This window comes from Melozone crissalis, unplaced genomic scaffold (genome assembly GCF_028551555.1).
Source record: "Melozone crissalis strain CALT ecotype California unplaced genomic scaffold, PUWL_Pcris_2 ptg000013l_1, whole genome shotgun sequence".
NCBI lineage: Eukaryota > Metazoa > Chordata > Aves > Passeriformes > Passerellidae > Melozone > Melozone crissalis.
In genome coordinates this window covers 46,201,368-46,222,751 of record NW_026535791.1, presented here as the reverse complement: position 1 = coordinate 46,222,751, position 21,384 = coordinate 46,201,368, and the positions used below count along the sequence as shown (strand labels likewise).

The 21,384-nt window shown below is 36.8% G+C and overlaps 1 protein-coding gene across 3 annotated transcripts; it reads right to left on the bottom strand.

Moving 5' to 3' along the window:
- Nucleotides 1-574: 574 nt before the first annotated feature.
- Nucleotides 575-19,908, bottom strand: TMEM182 (transmembrane protein 182). 3 transcript variants are annotated; one of them, XM_054272084.1, is made up of 5 exons: nucleotides 19,768-19,908; nucleotides 19,255-19,354; nucleotides 17,781-17,879; nucleotides 9,134-9,271; nucleotides 575-1,102 (listed from the first exon to the last, which is right to left on the bottom strand). In XM_054272084.1, exons 1-5 carry the CDS (start codon nucleotides 19,906-19,908, stop codon nucleotides 879-881), a joined length of 702 nt encoding a protein of 233 aa, XP_054128059.1. In that variant the 3' UTR covers nucleotides 575-878. The 3 variants fall into 3 exon arrangements, with proteins under 3 accessions (XP_054128059.1, XP_054128060.1, XP_054128062.1); XM_054272085.1 differs by having other exon boundaries at nucleotides 19,255-19,348; XM_054272087.1 differs by having other exon boundaries at nucleotides 19,255-19,350; nucleotides 19,776-19,908.
- Between the last annotated feature and the right edge of the window lie 1,476 nt (nucleotides 19,909-21,384).

Here is a 21,384-nt window from a genome sequence, read left to right as displayed (position 1 = left end):
ACAAGACACACATTTTCATGTCCTAAATATTGTCTTGATAATAAACCTTTTTTAATAAAAAATTAATTTTACACAACCATGAAAATATTTTTTAGAGGAGCCAGTTGTTCCACTTAAAAATAAAAGGGTTAAAACTTAATTAAAATATTAATGCTATAATTCAAAATACAATTTTGGCATAACTTCAGATAATGAAGGCATTTTGGCTTACAGGATCATGCAACACATTGATTTCAGAATACAGAAGTATACAGCTTTTAAATGCATACAGAAAAGAGAAATGGGTAATAGAACAGTTAAGCTTTTACACATTCATGGCAATTGTCTTCTCTCTTGTCCTCTTCCTATGGATGCTGCATGAACAACTGCACTCTATTTTTATAAAGTGCAGACATGTTTGCTGCCATTAAAGCTAAGGCAAGTAGTGGAAAACAGGAGAGGAGGTAGATTGAATTACTGTGTTTGAATGTTTGCCTTCTCCTCTACCTTACGCCATTCTCTATAAACAGAAGAACAGTATAAATGCTAAAAGATAAATCTATGAAATATTGATTTGAGGCAATTCATGTTCATGTTTTCCTTGCAGAAAAATTTTTTCTTCTGTTTATTAACCTACAAAAATCCTGCTAATAGTACAATGTGAAGAACCACTTGTGTACTTTCTAAAGAATTAAAAACCACTAGTTGGGACTAAAGGTTGTTTCTTCCTGTACTGAGTTTTGTGTCCCTTACCCTTCAACAAGTAATAGAAGAACTTCCAGAAGTCTGCCTGCACATTTAAGATGGCCATAATGGTAATAATGTACAAAATTGTGTTCCAGTTTTCAGTTGTCACAAAGTTTCACAAGTATTGCTGTATTCCCTTCAGCAGCGTCTGACTAGTCTGAGTGTAAATAAATGTAACGCCCTACCAACAAGAACAGCATTCCTGCTAATAAAGCAAAAAATACTCCTATAGGAGCCAACATAAACGACCAGCCATAACGTACATAAACAGCAAAGTCTGGGCAATCCATCTTTTTCATGTTTGTGTAGTTTTCCAGATCAGCCATGGCCTGGACCCAGATGACATACATCACGACTACCAGCGAAAACAAGGCACCTGGAAAAGAAACACCAGGTTTTAACAACAGAGTGTGAGACAGATGCTGGGTGCATTTACTGTGTTACCTAAAAAGCCACCAATGCCTGAGGTCCTGTCTGCATGGCACTGTCAGCCACCACTGGATAATTTTTGCCTTTGGCTTCCTCTAACTAGCACTACCCCCATCTTGCTCCTGATCTGCACTGAAAGGCATGCTCCCATGACAAAGGTGATATCTGGTTCTGGTAGGCAGACTTTGGTGACAAAATTCATGCAGGTATTTACTGTTTTGAATTCAGGGGTCAAGGACGGGGAAGGAGGGGGAATGGAATGGGACAACCTGGGAAAAAAAATGTACTTTTGCTTCCCAAACTCTGGCATTGTTTTTATCAGTTTTATGGATGAGATATAGAAAGGAGTGGGAAATCTTTCCATTATCTTCACCTCTCTGCATTTGCTTCTTTATTCTTTTGAAAAGGGCTGTGTTTGGAACACAAAATTTCAGAGTATTCTACTCAAATATTTTGCATAAAAATTCAAATGTATTTAATTCAAAATCATCCACCTTTTGAAAAGAAGCTCTTGGTAGAGGAAAAAACCCCAACAATAATTAAATAATAACTATGAAGCAGGCTATTAGGAATAACCTCAAATTGGATACAACAGTTTCCTGAAATTAATCCACCACATAATTCACAGCCTTTTCCAAACCACTCCTCTGAAAGGCCTTTGAATTGTTTATACATGATAGTAATAGGAGCACATGTCCTTACAAACTTCGATAATCTCCTTGTTACTATACACCAGAAGGAGATATAAGAAGAAAGTGCTTTCCAGAGTATCAGTTGCATTCCTAATATTTCATTTCACTTTAGAGGAATGTGGACACTTGAGAAATGCAAGTCTGCCGAACAGATGCTCCAGAAGAAGATCTGCTGGAGGACTGAGGGCACGAGTCTAAATTTTTTGCATGCTTCAGCCTGTACCCATTTGCTCCCTGAGCTCCAGCTGTCACAGCAAAGTGGCAGCAGCAGGACCATCTATTCCAGCAATCAAATACTTGAGGGGCACCACCCCATCACATTTTTATCCCAGAATGTTTAGGTGCCTCATTAAAACACAACTCAGTGCACAGTCCTGGGAACACTCACTGCCAAACTTGAGGTTACAGGCTGTACATCAAAGGTATTTGTGGTCTCTTCTCCATCCTGCTAAATACTTGCAATGCAACCTTGAACAAATGTGATATTTGTGGCAAAACCCACAAGTGCACTTTGGAAACACCCATGGCCAGGGATTTGCTTCTATATCCACATGTCCTGGTAACCTTTGATGGTTACCTTTCCCCATCCCCAGCCTGAGATGCTGCCTCACAGCCTCCTTTCCCACCCTTTCTGCCCATTTACCAGGGAGCAGCTCTTTTCCTCACATCCTCACATGATGCAGACAAAACCAGGCAGGTTAGATGGAGCAGCTTAACCTGGTGATCTTCCTGCTACTGCTTTATGGACAAAATATAACATCTTTACATACATCCTGAACATCTGACAGGTGAGAGCTCATGGCTCAATCCTTATAAACATTATCTTTTAAAGACCAACAAAAAAGGGACTGAGGCATAATCAAAACATTCCCAAAGGATCTGCAATTTCTAGGAGGCTGAAATAATAGTAGAAAAACTAAATAAAGAAGGAGGCAGACACATTTCATGTCTATGAAATACACTTCCAGGATTACATTTTTGCTAAGGTTCAAATTCCTAACAAAGTTTGAAAAAACCCAACACTCAACTCTAAGAGGCATAAATTCAATTTTGAAAGTATTTTACCTAAGTAAAACTCAATTTTGATGGAATTTAGTACTGTGCTTGTATTAAACATAAAACCATGAAACAATCAGAGAGAAGGATTGCCTTAGGGCCAGACAAGAAGAATAAGAAATTAAATTGAAAAACTCTTTAAATATAATTCAAATTGAGCAGAAGATTCCTATAACAGAACATCTAATGATAACAGGTAATGTGGGCAACACAGGAAAATTAGAACAAAACAGAACTAGTAACTTTTGATTAAAAAAGTAGAAAGATTCTGGGACAAATTCATAAATGGAGTTATTAGATATCTGAATTTTTTTCAAGGTTTCAAAATTTGAACAAAAAATGATAGCACTAAGATTTGGAAAGATACATTAATAATCTGGCAAAATCCACAAGGACATTGGAATTTACCTCTTCAACTGGCTGTGCCTATGCATTTTCAAACTAGTCCTCTATTTAATCTCTATATAGGGAAAACAGTCCAAAACAATAATAATTTCAAAAGTAGTGATGCATATTCCCTTACTATAGCAGCAGGTAAGTATAACCAGGCTTTGCACATCTGGAAAGCCCTCTGGCATCCTGGGTAGAGCAGAGTTATGTAGAGAAGTTAGTCAAAAACATCCATCATTAAAACAAAACTGCATCAAAGGTGCTTTAATCTAGAAATGGGCACCCCTTGTTTTCAGACACTCTGAAGCAACACTTAGGTGGTTAAACTAGAATCAACACCATGTAGGTGCAAAATAGCAAGCCAGGGCTGCCAGTGGTGAAACAACTTCAGGGAATCTATCATCCATCGGGTGTGATTTCACAGCAAGCTGTTACACCTGTGAGTGGCAAATTGTCGGGTATGGAAATTTTCAGAAGAAATGTATGTCAAGCAGAGATAAATGTTCTTCCTTAAAAGGGAAGAAAAAGAAAGGAAGAGTATGTAAACCCTCTTAGTTAATTAAGGCACTAAAGGAATATTTAAGAGTTCTCATCACCTGCTAATGGAGACTAATTAATAGGTTTATTACTTAGCATGTTCAATAAATATCTTGAACAATAGGATCAGGCTAAGTAAAAACTGACCATGTCCTGTTGCCACCATCAGTATTTCATTCATTAGCACTCCTTTTGTCTAATTTTCACAGAGTTATGACTTCACGGGAGTTAAGCTCTTAGACAGTTCACTGAACGTATATTTATCCTGAGAAATCTGCTCCTGCACTCTTGCACTGACAATCTATTGTGAATGTTGTGAACTCTGCAAGGCAAGCTCCACGACAAAATTACTGAGATTGAAAAAAAAAATCCACAATTTCTTGAAGCAAATATTTTTAAGAACAGTGTGTGCTGTGATACATTTCTACATTTTTGGCATTTAGACCTTTTTCACAGAGTGCGGGCATCCTTTTGCCTTTGCCTTTTAGTGAACAAAAAAATAGAACAGCAGTTGCATGAATCAGTAATGATGAGGGAAATTATTCCTAGAACATGAAATATGTCTGAGAGAGATTAAGACAAATAAATACTTCCCTCCTACTCCTTTTTCTTTCTATTTTCGATTTTTCTTTTTTTTTTATAAACACACATGTTTGAAACACAGTACTGTGCAGTGTGATAAGACACGGACTTCTCTGAGGTCACTCTTTTCTGTCTTTCACATTCATTCTTTTGAATTTCTTTCAAACAAATACTTGTGCATATTGTAGAGGAGAAAGAATACAGAACCTTTAGAAATGTCTGTGAATTCAAGAAGCAGTTTGCTGGCCTTTAGTACTGATTCTTCCCACGTAGAAATGCCTTTCACTTGTCAATGGTGAATAGCTGTTTATGGCATGAATCTTTTACTATGCAGACACGAAGACAACAGGTGCTAGAAAGAATGATGTGAGCTTTTTACTTATGCCTGGAAGTTTAGAACTCTTTATCTCACTTGAGGAAAACTTCTCTGTGTGTGTGTGTGTGTATTTTTTTTATTAAATGCATTTTTCTGTTCTTGTCCTTATTTCAGATTCTACCACCTACCTTGGCCTGTTGTGACCTTTATTTAAAAATAATGGTTGGCATTCTCTGCTGAAGTACATGCAGAGGATCCCATGCAAAAGTTATGGAAGTAGGTACATGTCTCTAAAAACAGATTTTTGTCCTCATGTAGGATCTCAAACTAAAGTACCATCTTATTTCGCTCTTTTGGCAGGAAGCAGCAGTCATACTTCTAATCTTGTTTCTTCACCAGGGTGTGATTCTGTAATGCTCTGTGCACATCCTGGTATATTGCTTATTGGCATCAGTACAAGAGGACAGTTTTCACCACCACCAGGCAGAAAGAGGTACAAGGTAATTATGGACTTTATGGAAGGCTGCTCTAAGAGATCATTTTATGGCAGATTTCCCTTCTTTTCCTATAACCTTTGAAGCACCTATAAGGCTTCTTACAGTTTTCAGTACCATAGCTGCTCTTGGACCATCCTCTGATGTTGCAGACATGGAGATGAGGCTGGAAAGGCAGGACTCAAGTCACTGACTGTGGTATCATTGAACTGATACTCACTTTTCCCCACAGGTCTTGCAGGTGTAGTTTTACCTGTGCACTCAGGTGGTCAATAAGGTTACAAAGTTTTGCTACTCCCAATTAAGGAAAAATGAGTCAGGAAAATGATAGATGGTGTTAATTGTAATTATGATGGCCATGGAATGGCAAAAGTTAATATCCTAGGAGGAATATGAAAGGTAAGACCCAGAACTTAGGAGAACACACTTCAATCTGTGCAGAGAACTGGTAGGCAAGATCCCAAGAGAGGCTGCCTTGCAGGGCAAAGGCTCCCTTAAAGGTCAAAGGGCCCAGAAGAATCTGGTGTTGCTCATAGACAATTTCCTTAAAGTACAAGAATGGTCCCTTTATGTGTACAAGAATTAAAGCAGGACTTGCAAAAATTAAAATTAACCTCATACAGAGCTGCATTAGCAAGAACACCATCATTAGATTTGAAAATATTATTATCACCCTTTATTCAACACTGGTGATATCATATGTGGTAAGCTATGTCCAGTTTGGAGTCCCCATGTGAAACAGATGTACTGAAAAACTGAGATGATGACCACCACAATGGTTAGGAGAATGGAGAACAAGTAGAGTCTGAATGAGCTGGGGAATTTTAGTCTAGAAAAGAATCCAGTCTTCATTTTTTTAAATGAAGTTATAGAAAATATGGGGATAGATTTTCAGAGACCTACAGGCTTGACAAGATGAGATGTAATAGCCACAAACTGCATCAAGGGCAATATCGGGTGAAAACAAGGAAAGAAAAAATCATTTCTCACAATGAAGTTGGTCAAACTGGGACAAGCACCCAAAGATGTTGCAGAACATCAGTTCCTAGAGATTTTAAAAACTTGATTGAATAAGGCTCTGAGCTTCCTGATCTAACTTTGAAGACAACCCTGCTCTAAATGGAATGTCAGGCTTGATTGCCACAAGAGGTCCTTTTCAACATAAATTAATTTGTGTCACTTGGGATCTCTGTTTAGGCTTCTTGAATGGGTCCCTCCAAAAGGCAAATCTATCTGCCTTAGCACAGAGAAGGTGAGGTGTCCATCTGAGTGTTTCTTACTGTTGACAACAGAAATTTAAGCAGTTGGTTCATACAAAACAGCTTTCAGATGGCTGAACAGTTGGCAAGAATCTCATTCCCAATAATATCTTCAGCTACTTCCTGAACCCTTAGAGGTCACAGCAGATCATTCTACAAGCTGCACTCTTCAGTTGAGGGAGAGCTTTTATGTGCTGCTAATTTATAAGTTAAGGTTGCAGAAGGATAAAGATACGTCCAATAACAGGTAGAAAATCATTTCATCTAACTTATTTTTAAGACAAGTAGGAAAATGACATTTTCTTCTTCTTAAAAGAAGAACTTTTTCCTAACTTCCAAAGAACAATCATCTTGTCTAATTTCCTTCTCAGAGGACTATTCTCTACAGTATAACACATACTTGAATTTTGTGGTAAGACATCATCCAGGCTCTTTCAAAACAATGTGCATAATTCTTTTTTTTTTTCCTTCAAAACAACCTGCTGGTTTCTGTCTTAGAAGAACTCTTAACTTCAACAAATCTAAGTCACATTAATCTAAGTCACATTACATCTTTTCATTTTCCCATTAGGTCTGTGTTTAAGTAGATGCACACCCTGGCTGCATCCTGATCACATGTTTGAGAAGTGATAAATATGCCTCACTTCTCATCACTCTCCCTTTCCATGCCCTGCTTTGATTTGGCAGGCAGTTAAATGAACTCTCTAATCCTGAAGGAGACAGGAAGGGATCAGGGCAGCAGGGAGACAGTAGAGCACATCATCCTCTTCTGCATCAGATTCTATCTTATCTTGCTCTGCCTTGAGCAAACTGAATGGGTCCTATTTTCTCCCGCCACCACCACTTTTTTTGACAAATGATAGCAGGATTTTGCTGCAGACTTTTGCTTTTCAACAACAGTAATGGTAATAGTAAAAATAACATAGCTTTTTTCTAAAGCCCTGATTGAGAACAGTCCTGAAGTTGAAACATGCTACATACAGAGAGAGTAAAAAATCAGGATTTCCCTTGAAGAACATTTTGCTCTATAGGGACAAAGGGTAAAAGGGGCACAGACACAGACCCAAGGTCACACACTGGGATAATAAAGCTCACTTAACTTCACATACCTAAAGAAATAGTCTCTCTAGATTCTCTTAGTAAAGGAAAGAGAGGTGTAGGGTTCCTCGATAGCACATTTATCTGATCCAATTAGACCCCTCTTTCAGTGTGAAATGAATCCCCAGCTGGGGGGACTTCTTACATGCCTACCATTTTTACTGCCATTGAATGTTATTGCCTCTTGCAGCCCTCCTAGGGAAGCCAAGGGAGGCTAGCACAGGCTTGGGGATCTAACTTTCCCCTACCTAAATGAGGGCAATGAACTGACCCAGAGTGGAGAACACAAGCGTCGCTTTGCACCTCTGCCAGTCAGTTCCACTTCTTTCAAGTGCCTTTTTCCTCTCAAACAGCTTCTGCTACTTTCTAGTGACAGCTGAGGTTTTTCATGCATTACAAATGCAGAAAAAGAGCAAGACTCACATGGGCTCTTGCCCTGCAAATTAGTGACAAAAAGCATTGAAATATCTTAGAATCTCCGTCAGCCTATGAATATTTTTTGTATGTCTTTTAAAAGTGTGGAGGAGTAATTCTCAGGAGATGAAATGTAAGTATGCAGGATTTTCTTCAACTAAAATATTATAAAATACTTCCCACACTTCACTGAGAGTCCTTTGGAAGGGAATAATGATCACTAGCTGCATATGAAGAGCATAGAGGTGCAGTGGGTAAGCAAGGTCAGGAGGTCAGTATGAGAAGCAAAAAGAGAGCCCTGGTCTTGCGGTCCTGACACAGGTGGCTCTGCCCTGTAACACAATATGTTCTCACAGGGCTGCCTCTCATCAGGCTTTATACCAAGGAGAACAGAGATGGAGCACATACTATCATTTACATCCTACATAACTATATCTTACACACCAGTGTGACACCTTCACAGACTTTTCAAGGTTAAGCAAACAGTGTGCCAGTGAGCTGTCCATATCAGCTGAATCCTGGGAGGGTGCATCCTCCACTGTACGTGTGGGTTACGAGGAAGGAGGGAATTCAGTTATTTGTTATCTTTCATTTGCAGAGGTTTAGAGCTCCCACTTACTCATACATGGCAATTACTTTGTTTAGTCCCATCACATCCAAAGCATTTTCCTGTATTGGTCATGTATATGTGTTCTGTCTCCCACTTCTTCAGATTCCACTGTAATCATCTTTTGCATCAGTGATAAAGGACTAAACCCTCTCCTTAGCTAAAGTCCTTGAGAATCCTATAAGGCAACATCCTTATATATGCATTCTTTTTCCTGTTAAAAAAAGTAGATTGGAATTGCAGTGTAATTCCATTATTTGTCCTGGATGTGGGGTTTTTTTAACCTTAACCCAAAGCTTAATATAAGGTTTTTTTTAACCTTAACCCAAAAATAGCTTTTATAATAGCTTAATCATGTCTAAATAACTATGCAAAGAACCTGTGTCCAAGGCAAGCATCCACAAGCAAAAGGATTAGAAGCATATGCTTTCTCTTTCTTTTAACGATGATTGATACAAGTCTTGGTTAAGGAAAATGGAAGAAACAACTCATCCTTTCTACTCTATAATTGACTGAGCAAACAGTATACCCACCAGCAATGATGAAAAAGCCTCCTCCTGCTTTGTATAAAATGTGACTGGCAAAAGGAGCTGCACAGATGATGAGGAAACTAGCCACCACAACAGTGAGTACTCCCAGGAGCATAAGAACTGTCCAGAAACCTCGATAAACTAGAGAAAAGGAAGACAGAAGAAAAAGAATACAATGCTTTTTAGAACTTATCCAAGTGGGTAACAAATATTTTCCTTTCCCCTTCTCTTATCACTTGCCTTATTAACAAATGAAACACTAATTCTATTTTGCATATACATTATATATCATGTGGATCAAAATAGGTTTGATTACCAGCCCTTACCTCATGATCATGGAAAACAGCATGTAAGTTATTGTGAATGAAATCCATCTGCTGAATATTTAGCAATACCTTGTAAGATAGCAACCTGACCAAACTGACACTCTTTAGAAAATGGTGCAGCAAAGCTATAGCAGTGATTCCTTGGGATAAATGATTGGACTGGCAGAATACAATTATTTTACCAAAATTGTGTGGAAGAAGCAGAGAGCAGCAACATCTTGACACTCCTAGTGCTGAGACTGTATCACCAATAACAATCTGTAAGTTCTTTACAATTTATGGCTGGATAATGCTCCTTATACATAGCCATATTCAGCAAAAAGAAACTTAAGAAACAGGGAGAAACTAAGAAAATATAAACTGTATTTCTGAAAAACAGCTAAATGTCTTAAACCAGCCTATTTCTGCTCTAAAGCTCTTTGTATTTTATTAAATTTAAAATGTGATGTTTCAGAAGCCTGTTAGGCAGTGCCAAGCAGTGCTGAATTAATGGATGCAGCTGGTGATAAATGAGCTGAGAGTTTTGTGACATACTCTGGCCAAAAGAGTCTTTCTAACAATTAGTTTTTAGCTGGTTAATTGCACATCTATTTAACAAAGTCATCATTTTACAAATGCTACAAGAGTGACATAAATTTCTCCCATGAATTTAAAAATTGGTACATTAACACAACCCATTAGTAAAATTATGAGTTGTAAAGATCTCCATCGTCAGATCTGAAAATCTTGAAGCACTGACAATTCAGTCAGTGAAAAACATTTCCACCCAACTGAGAGAAAGCATATAAGCCAGCTGGCAAGTCAGGAAAAGTGTATCACAAAAGAAACTGCCACTTATCATCTGACAGCACCTACTTACTGTTATGGAAAAACACAACCAAGCAACTATTATACTGGTTCATATCCCGGAAGATTCAAATTCATACAGCTTGTTAGAGACAGCTATTCAGTAATAATTCAGGTTTGCTCTCATCTGAAATCTGAAGGCTCACTGGGCATTAGCAGCTTGGGTTTCCCACTAATGTATTCCAATGTCTATGGTTTTTAACTTGACCAGCTTAACACAAGTTAAAGAATACATCATCAGCCTTGTAAATGCATTAGCTAGATCATGCTCGCACATTACATTAGCCACACTTTTTAAATAACACCCTTTTTAATCCAAGCAAATATTCAGAGACATAATTTTCCGCCACACTGATCAGCAGATTTGGGCATATAAAGGAGGAATGTGTCTGAAAATACCTGGCAGAAGGGTTAAAATTGTGGTTTGGTTCATATCCAAGTCTCCACTTCACATAAACAAAAAATTATTGGAGCAGTAGGTAAGAAATAAGGCTATGGCTCAGCAAAGCTGTTAAATGTGTATGTTGCTTTAAGTACTATACCTCTTATGGGATTTAGGCACCTGTTTAAAGTTAAACACATAGTTAAATGATTCACTTAATGCAAATGGACAGCAAATGGAGACCTAGAAAGGTAAATCTCTCAAGTCCTTCAGTCTTGGGTTTCTGAAGCAATTTCATATTATTTTACTCATGGGGCTACTTTGATAAGCTTCATTGCAGTCTCCAAGTCCATGGGACATTACTTCCTCGTTTAAAGCCTAATACCACTAAATCAATCTATAACCACCCAACTTTTTTACATGGGTGGCCCAAGGTACTTCAAAGTCATACTACATAATAGGACACATTGGCCAAAATGAAGCTTGAAAACGCTTTCTTGTATATTATTATTGTCAGTCACCTAAGTCATGGAGCAGTGTTTCTATTTTCTTAATGGAGGAGGACATGAGATTCTCCAGCATTACAAAACCAACATCCATTTTCATTATCCACTTTTCATACAGGAGGCTTTGAAGTCTGTTTTTAGTGAGATTTCCTGAGAAAAGCTTGATTTGATGCTCAAATATTGTTAGAAACAGAGCACAAAAGAAGTACAAATGTAACTGATGAAAATTTTTTCAACCTTTCTGTAACTGTACAAGAGAAAAGCTGTTTCTCTGCTCCAGCACTATTTTATGCATTGTGTCGGAAATACTGATTTCACCTAGCTATCCCCTGACAGAAGCTTCCATTCTATTTCTCCAAAGTAGTTATTTACTCTAAAGAATCATGGATAAAGTCTGATTATCCTAATTCTTGTTTATTAATCTAATTCAGTCATTAAATATCAATTTAAAAATAGAGTGTAGTTGACAGGTACAAAGTCTGCTCACAAATCTGTGACTTTTCAAGCAAAATATTATCCCCTCTAACCTGCAAGGCAGAAAGTCATTTGGTTCATTTGTGGCACAGGTCTGAGGAAACACCCTACGAGCACGTAGACTTTTACTTTTGTAAGGGAATTAAAAAGCCATCATTTTCCTGCAAAGATGGCTTCACTTATTTTATGATCTGATCATTTTTGCTTAGATCACATTTCCCATCATCTCTACCTAGATGGACAAGATCAATTTCTAAAGGGCTAGTCATTCAAAATAACAACTCTGGCCTATTGCTGTCATTTAGCTTAGCTGTCATCTATAGATGAACACCAAAGAGCTGGTTGAAATTAAATCTTCTAAGAGAATGAAATTGCTCTTCAAGTCAAAGACTTTGCTGCTCTGAGATTGAGACACACAATGATAGATAAAATGCAACAGAGGATGCTGCTTTGAATTACTCTTCTTTACATCCCATGAAAAGGGCTGACACTGTGATCCAAACAGTCTGTTTCAAGAAATAATGGTTCAGTGGACCCATACAAAGTGTATCCATACAGAAGTTTGCACAATTTCAAGTCTCACTGAGGTATTTCATAGGATAGCCCATGTTCTGGTCCAGATGACAAGGAGTACCCTTCTCTCTTCCAGACACTTCACAGGTATGTTAAAGTTACCAACCTCAAACACATGCATTATTCCGAGTGTTTCCTACAACAGAAGAAATAAAGTACAAGCACTTCTGCAGAGTGCAAAGTAAACATATCTGCAGTGTTTAAAATCTTAGATACCATTTCTCTGTGTTGCAAGAGTGCTAAACAGAAGGTTTTGTAACTCATCTTGGTAAGCCAGCCTTTTGTTGAGTACAACATTTGCCTAGGAAATAACAGGCAGGCCTAAAAATAAAAAAGACTTAGCGGAAAACTTAGGAGTACACACAACTGCACCATTGGGCCTGTATAGGAACATTATATTCCTCCAAAATTGCATGACCTGTAGTTTTCCCTTGCTACTTGTTTTTCTCACTAAAGATCTTAATTTAGGTCCCTCCAGAGACTTTCACATTATTTGAAAACTAGAAGTATCTGGGTTTGTGCAGTCTGAAATTTTGGAGAAAGGGAGGAAATTACCACAAGCTTTTTTTTTAGTATAGTAGATCCCAGCATTGATCACGAACTGAACTTCACGAAGTGAAGTTACAGATTCATATTTTAAGATGTTACTGATACATGATTTGAAAGAGAAGCAATAATTAATTTGAAAAGTTACAGAGCTATGTCACCTACACTCACACTTGCGAAGCAGTCATGGACACCTCTGGAGGTCCATAATAGTTACTCAGGAACGGCCCAGATAATGTCACAAAGCAACACCCTTCTGCTGTTGGAGATGTTAACATCAGCATCATGAAACCATACCAAGTATTTCACTGCCCTTGCTGACTCAAAGTGTTTTCAAAACACAGCCATCAGTCCATAAAAGTAGTGTGGTCTACCATAAAAACCCAGGCTACTTAATCTTAAATTTATGTCAATATGAATTATTAAGCACTATAAGGATGAAAATCCTTTTGAAACATGTGTTAATACAATGCCACATGAAAATTTCCAGGGGTAGGCAAAAAGTCTTAGAAGGGTTTCCTTGAACTATCATGGACAAGCTCACATCCAAAAGGGAGCATTTCCTGTGATCTGACAGTGGATTGTATTTTAGAATGTGCAGTTTTTTACCTCTCTATTTAATGTAAGAGATATTGAAATGCTTTTGACAAGAGTTTTGCCACACACAGTGCCAATACAGTGAAAGGCAAAGTGCCAGAATTGCTCTCAACCAGGAGTATCTTCTCTGCAGATAAACAGCTGTAAATGAAATCACCTATCTCAGCAGCAGTACAGGAGACACACCGGGCAGCACAGTAAACTTTTGCAAGACTTTTCTCAGCTTCATTCAGCACCCTTTACTATCCCTTAGTAATATTTTTTTTTTTTCAAAAATAGCTTTAACACTAATACAAATACAATATTCACAAATACAAATATTCACAAAATGGATACACTGCTTTTCTAAAATGCATCTTACTTTATAGCTGCTTGGGGGGCTACAGAGATCACGTTTATAAATGTACTGTATTACAATCTCTCATGGGCAATTATATGACTATTACATAAGAGCATTTTTTCCCCTAGAAATAGACTACTGCTAACATTTCACTGGTACAACTTCTATTTTCAGATTTCATGGCTGATATTTTCCAGATTACTTTAGGCTAATTTCAACCCATTAACAAACCTGCCAATAAATTTGATCTCACCATTTTAGATTAAACAGTTGTTAAATCAGATTTTTGCTTCAGTTCTATAATCATTGTGTATTATCCATTAGGCATTACTTAAAATGCTGGCAATGTGCCCAGTACTGGACAAAATAAGATACCAATAGTCAGGAAAAAAAATACTGGCAGCTACAAATCAGAATATTAAACTAATATGCCAGTGCTGCCCCACTAAAATGCTTCCACTTCAGCTTCAAAAGGTGTTGGGGTGATTTACAACAGTTAGGGCAATATTGTGTATTTCCAAATTAAGTTGAAAAAAATCCCCTTAAAAATAAAAATAATGAATTAGTGACTAAGTGTTAGATTTTTCACTTCTTTTTCTCACAAATAATCTCACTATGGCCAATGGGACTATTTCCATGAGTAAGAACTTTGCACATTTTCCAAAACCAGGCCTAGTATTGTCCTATAGTAAAAGAACTTTAGGAAAGTGTGATAGCTCTTGAACATCAGTTTTAAGTAACCTAATGACATGATATTATGCATGAATCTAGCTAGCATGAATTAATATTAAAAATACTATGCATTTATGCTTTCAGAATAGCCTTATGGGGCAACTAATCTGTTTATGATTATGCAATAATATGTCTATTTTAAAATATATAGGTTGCTGCTGTGGTATTTCTATTGCATGGTCTAATTTAATTTTTTTATTCCTAGGTTGTAGTTTACTGCACTTATATTTGTGAATCATCATAAAAATGAATCTGCTAGCAACACAATGAGGTGCTAAGTCAACTTGAGAGCTGCACACTATGAAAGTTGTCACTCTAAACCTCTGTACCATCACAGAAAGTCACTAGAGTCAGGCTTCCCCTGAGTTCATTTAGAACCTGTTTCAGGTTAAGGTAAATGGCATGGCCTATGAATTTCTTAAAATACATTAACCATAAATGATGGATCACACAGCTTTTGATGATACCTTACACTAAAGCTAGGGGAAGTCCTCCCCACTCTGTTAAGATTATTTAACAAAACCAATGAACACACAGAAACATTATAACCATTATTACAAGATATAGCAAACTGCAATTTCAAAGCAGTGCTATCTAGCCCTATGAAGCTGGTCATGCATCTAACAGTAATGATTAAATGATTGGATACATTAAAGTATGCATTCAGACCTCCAATATAAGCGCCCCATAAGCTTTTCTGTCTTTACATTTCCATCTAAGGCTGTAGTCCTTGACACCAAGACTTCATAGTCTATGTTTGTACACCAGAATGAACCCAGCCTTTGGTCTAAAGCTTTGTAAGGCACACTGAAACACTAAAGTTACCCATTCTCAGTGCTTTAAGATTTTTGGGAACTATAACACAAAAGCAAACCCAACATACAAAAAGATGTAAATAAACTAAGAGAGGATAGGTGAGCCTGTTTTGAATTCTGGCCCAGAAAAGTTCTGAGCCACATTCCTACTAAAGCCAAAGGAGTTATGTCAACAGAGAACTTGGTCCAGACACTGCACTCAAAAAGCATCAGAGATTTCATGTTCCTCAGGCAACTTATCTTTGTCTGAGCTCTTGTAGCTGGATGGCGGCACAGCACTCCAACAAACCACACTTGTGTCCACACAAGTGACTGCACAAGGGATTAAAGTTAAATGCAAATTCCTCTAACATCCAAAAGTTTCTTAAGTCAAATAGTCTGTAAAAAAGTCACGTGCCTCGACTTGTTCAGCAACTAATAGTGCTCTGAACAGAAAGTTATAAATTTTTAGAAAATATGTTGTATACATGTTTGATTTTTCTAAAGAAGTTTAAAGCTTTTTATTCAGCTTTTTCTTTTTTTATGAAAGAGCAAATGAAGATGACAGAAAAATTCTCATTATCTTGTAATATTTTGTTAAAATAGAACTTGATTGACTCACTAAAAGTACAATTATAAACCTGGGGAGAAAATTTGAGCTTTTTATCATCCCCAAAAGAGAATATGTCAAGAAACCTATGAGCCATGAAAATGTTATCAAGAAACAGTAGCAGAACCAAAAAAGGGGACAATAATGTCATTTTTTTTATTCTATATTTTGCTAATGTAAAGTATTAGATGCAGACAACTGGATATACAAATCATAAATGAAATCTTGTTCTTCAAGGAACCAAACAGGAGACTTTGGCCACTGGCTTTATAGAGAACCACTTCCTGCACTGGGAGTCAGGAAGAAGAGGATAACCTTCTAGCATTTCTTAATTTAGCAACTCCAGATGAAGCAAGGTTTTTAAAACCTGTTTGCCAAATATCCTGGGCATGACTGTCAAACTAGAATAAAGGAGAAACAAGTTTTGAATGAACAGAAGAGATGATGACATAACCTTCTTCATAAAAAGTTGTGAAAGACTCTTGAGCAATCATAACTGTTCTAATAAATAACTCAGCTTGGATGCTGAAAATGAAATGTAGGCATAAAAACCCCAAACCGTCTTCAGTTTTAATGAGCTCGAAAGCAATCCAACTGTATCTATTTATATAGCAGGAACAGCTCTGAATATACACTACCTGGGCCAGCATCTATAGTACAGTTCTGCCTACTTTTAATCTCCTAATATGAAATATAGATAGGAAAATTATATTTGAGCAGTGGTTCTTTTGGCAAACATTAACTAAAATTAATTAAACTTTTGATGATATTCCTTCTCCTTTTCTTTTTCTTTGTTTGTCCACTTCTGTGTAATCATGCAATGTAATTTGAGGAACCTTTGTGAATGTATGAGTGAATGGTGGAATACAAACTCTGTCTAGGCTATTAGAAGCTGATGACTCTGTCACTTTCAAATGAAAAGATAAACTGTTCTAGATGTGCTGTGAAGTTACAGATTAGATCTCTGAATGGTGAGGTCTGAATTCTTCCTGGACAAACAGTTCATAATTTCTAAAGATTAACAGAACCATTATAATTCTAGTTTATTTTCTTTTTCATGTCTGCAGCATAAAAATTGGATTCTAAAGACACTTCAAGGTTAGCAAAAGCATAATTACAGCTTCAGGACAGGAAGGGATCACTTAAGTCCCTTAGTCAGCAAGCTCAGAGACATGTAGCATGCACACACCACAGGTTGTTTAAAAAGTCATGTGAAATAGATATCAGAAGTTATTTATTTCAAATATGTTTGTGTAAAACTCTTAATATGAATAAAAGTTCCTGGTATTTTTAAGTCTGTCCTAAGTGTTGTAAATACAGATCTTTCTAGGCACTATTCAAACATAAAGTTTTCTATTTATGCTTATATTTCACACTTATATAAATACATACTTACATGTATCTCTGTTACAGTACAATAGTTTCTCAGTGAAGCATATCTGAGTCAGTTAAATAAACTCAGATAGCATCAAGGCTCTGCTCCTCCTTCCACATAAAGTAAAAATGCAGTAGATTTACATCCGTGTTTATTTATTTAACAAAAACAAAATCCCCAAAAAAAAAAACCTAAACCAAAACATAACAAAAAATTCCAACTAAAACCAGTTTTATTGAAATACATGACAATAAGTACTTGTTTAATGTGTTCAGCCCAAGGAAGACAATTGCTATGTTGGAGAAAAAAAGCACTAAACAGGAAACGCCTCTGGTTTTTTTGTTGGTGTTTTTTTTTCAGCTAAGCATTATTTATGTGCTTTGTTAAACAGTGGCTTAAATATGCATGTTGTAAAACTATGAGAAGTATGAAATACCAAAATATGTTAATTAAACAGTGTGGAGTGATAAGGCTGTTTTATTTTGAAGCATCCAAATTGCTTTCTTGAAACTATGGGCATTGTATTCATTTGCACCAAACAATACTTACTGATTGCAGAGTCATAGGAGGTGGAGTTGTGCTCATCTCGGAGAAGAGGAAATGGGGACAGGTAAGCATGTGTACAGTTCTTAGAAGGTGACTGGTTGGCTAAAAATGAAAGAAAGCTAAAGATTAATATTTTACTGCCTTAACAATACTGTGTGTCTGTTCTTCAAGTGGGCAAACTGAGCTTCACAGGTCAAGATTTCAGGTCCTTTCCTAGGCAACAGCTTACAGTGAACTTGGTTTGGTAAGAGATTCAAGCATTGTTATCCAGACAAGAATATTCCTTAAAGAGCAATATAGACTGCTCTTTAAAGGCAGTAAATGAGCCCTGCTGAAAGCACACTGCAATTTAGATGTGATGCATATGTATGCCTTTGCATGCATATGTACCTTTCTCAATTGAGGGTTAGTTATATTCTTCTCGTTATTACATGTGCAGAAAAAAACCCAACCAAATAAACAAAATCCAAAATTGCTTTTTCTTTTGTGAAAGAACAATGAAAATATCAAGCATCTTCAGAGAGTTTACAATGGCCACAAGTAAGAGTCTAGTCTATGGAGTGAATATCCTCCAGAAAAGGATAATTTCACCCTTTATACCAAACACTTCTCAAAATATCAACTTCTTCCTGCAAAAGACAAAGGTTGACTATAACTTAAACCCCATCTAAGTTTCAGATTCCTGACCACATAATTTTCCAAATAAATAACAAGGGGAAGTTAACTACATTGAATATTACATTTTCCACCCAAGACAAAGCAATATATTTAGCAAAATATGGGCTGTTGAAGTCAAATTGGTATGATGGCACCTGCTTTTCACAAGGATTATGGAAATCTTGCAATAAGGTGAGGGAGCTCCCTACCTCAGAGGGAGTGCCAAAGACGGGAGAAGAAATTTTGCTTGCCTTCTAAATGGGAGGTTTTGGTTGTAATTCTATCTATCTTAGAATCCTGGATGTAGTGAAAGAAAGCAACAGGTCATCTGTGAATGTAATAAAGAAAATCTTCTGGAGATGGTGTGTCCTACACCATTTTCACTGTGGAGTCGCCCATTCCCTTCCTGACCCACTTGTAGTCAGTAAAGAACAGATGGAGAAACTCCCCAAGCAAAAATTCATGGACCAGGCTAACCACTAAGCTCTTTTTTCCTTACTTAACAGAAATAAACCAACTCTTTAAGAGTAAGTGGTAAAAGACTTTGAAGCTAAGAATGGACTCAGGTTAGCAGGGCATCCATAACAATCACAGTGTAATCTGATAGCTAAACTTGTATCATTTTGTCCTGGGGTTTCCTATAGATTACAAAAGTGTGTGTCAAGAATTTATTTTATGGTAGCTGAAGAACCTGATCCCCAAAGAAGCCATATGAAATCTAATGATTCATAAGACAGAAGGGAAAACAAAAAACACACCAAACCTCAACAATTATGAGAACAAGCTACTGTGGATAAAGTAAAAGGAAAAAATTACTTACTATACCAAAACTTCCACATGCTGCCATTATTATCTCCTACATTTCCACTAAACCAGCACCTCCAGAAGAAACCTTCATGATGGAAAGTGGCCTTCTCTTCCTACAGAGGAAGAAATTAAAGAAAAAGAAAGCTATTATCATACAATTTTTGAATGACTGAAAGAATTAAATTCAGTTAGATGTTGATGTAAAAAACACCGCCATCATAATGACACACAACCTGTCTGAATTTAGGTCAGCTAGAACATTTAAAAACAGTCCTTCTTCTTTTGAAAGAATATCATATTGCAAAAGCAGTATAACAAAATAAAAATTAATTTTAAAGTGATTATAAAAGGTTTTGAGGCAGGCTTGTAAGCCTCCAGAAGGTCAAAATTAGTATATTCAAAACTATATGCAGAAGTAAATTCTTAGAAAATAAACAAAATTAGTATATTTAAAAGTTTATAAAATAATCACATCCAAGAATTCTGCATATATAATTCACATTATAAATAAAAAGTTCATACTAACCCCAGCACCTTGAGGTGCTTCTGAGCAAGTTCCTATTTCTGTAGCAAGAAGCCAATAATCTGTTCCAAATGCCACCAAAAAAAGCAAAACCCCCAGAGCTGCAAAGAAGCCTCCAAAAAATATCCCCACGCTCAGTTTCATTATTGAAGTTATTAGGAAAAAACAAAAACACAAAAAAAAAAAAAATTACTTAAAAGGTTAGCAGTAAAATAAATTTAAAACAAATTATTGGTAAAGTAACTAAAAAACTGTATGGAGAAAACAGCTCATATCTGAAGAAGTTTCTCTTCACTTGACTTTCTGCCTGTGCCCTTCTTCCCAATGCCCTGTGAGTCGATTTGTGTCTCCAAATTTGTGTTCCATGTGGCTGACTCAAGTCTGACAGATGAAAAGGGCCTTCTATTTTAGGACACTGATGGCAGAGCTTTGCTCTGTTTCGCTCTCCGGGCGAGGCCAGTCAGAAATAGCTGACCTTCCCCTAACTAATCAGGGATTGACTTGAAATATTATTGCAGCTGGTGCATCATCGCCAGTGGAGATGGAATTGCAATGGCTCTGTCCATCTACGTGAGCAGCGTTACACAGCACGCAGTAGTAGCAAGGACTTCCAAAGTTCAGGCCTGGTGGTGAAGGTCTCCTTAGCTGCTAGCAGGAAAGGAAACACCTTTCAAAGCAAAGAAGTTACTGTAAGTCATGTTACAAAAAGAAGGCCGAGAATTTTTTATAGAATTTTAAAATATGGTAGCCGAAATGAAGAAATGCCTCTGAAAAATCCTATATTATAAAAATACAGTTATCTTTAAAGATTTACATCCTACGTTTAAAGTAATAACTTTAGCAATATTAAACACAAAAACACCTAAATGCTTTATTTGTTCAGATGCATCTTTTTTGCATGTATCAAAAATTTATGCAGTTAAAAATTTCTTCAAGCACTTGATAAAAAACTTCAATCTTTTTAAAACAATAAGACACTTTCCCAAGAACCCAAGAACATGCTTTGGCCATTTTGGAAAGTGATGAGGTAAAACATTTAAATTACAAGTACTCACTGTACAAGAAAAAGGCTTTTTCAACAAATGCCTTTCATGCCAAGCAGGCCTTCCCAATCATTTCTCATTGATTGCAGAAATGTGTAGAGTTTATAACATGCACCAGATCCTACAATCCTTACCCAATAATATTTCATTGGAATTATTTATCACCAGAATAAAATTTTCCATTGATACTGCATACTGAAGCATTGGGCTCAAGAGAAGAATTAAGCCAGTTTACTCCAGAAAACATTTGTCACAACAATTTATGGCAATAAACTTAGGACTCCAGAGGGACTCCTACGTTCACTATGCCAGTATTGGTTTGGACAGCACATCAGCCTGCTTGAGGACAGCAAGGAAAATGCTGTTTCTATCATCTCACTTCATTTCTACACTGATGAACTGGTGTTGTGTCCTCAGTGGTTTTATACCACTATACAGTCTGCCCAACATCATATTCACATTTGTTATTAACCATATTTTTTCAAACCTGATACCATACTAATTTCATACACAAGCACATTTAATATTCTGTGGCCTTTTTGCACTTCAGAGTGTCAGTGTATGCAGAGCAGCAAAT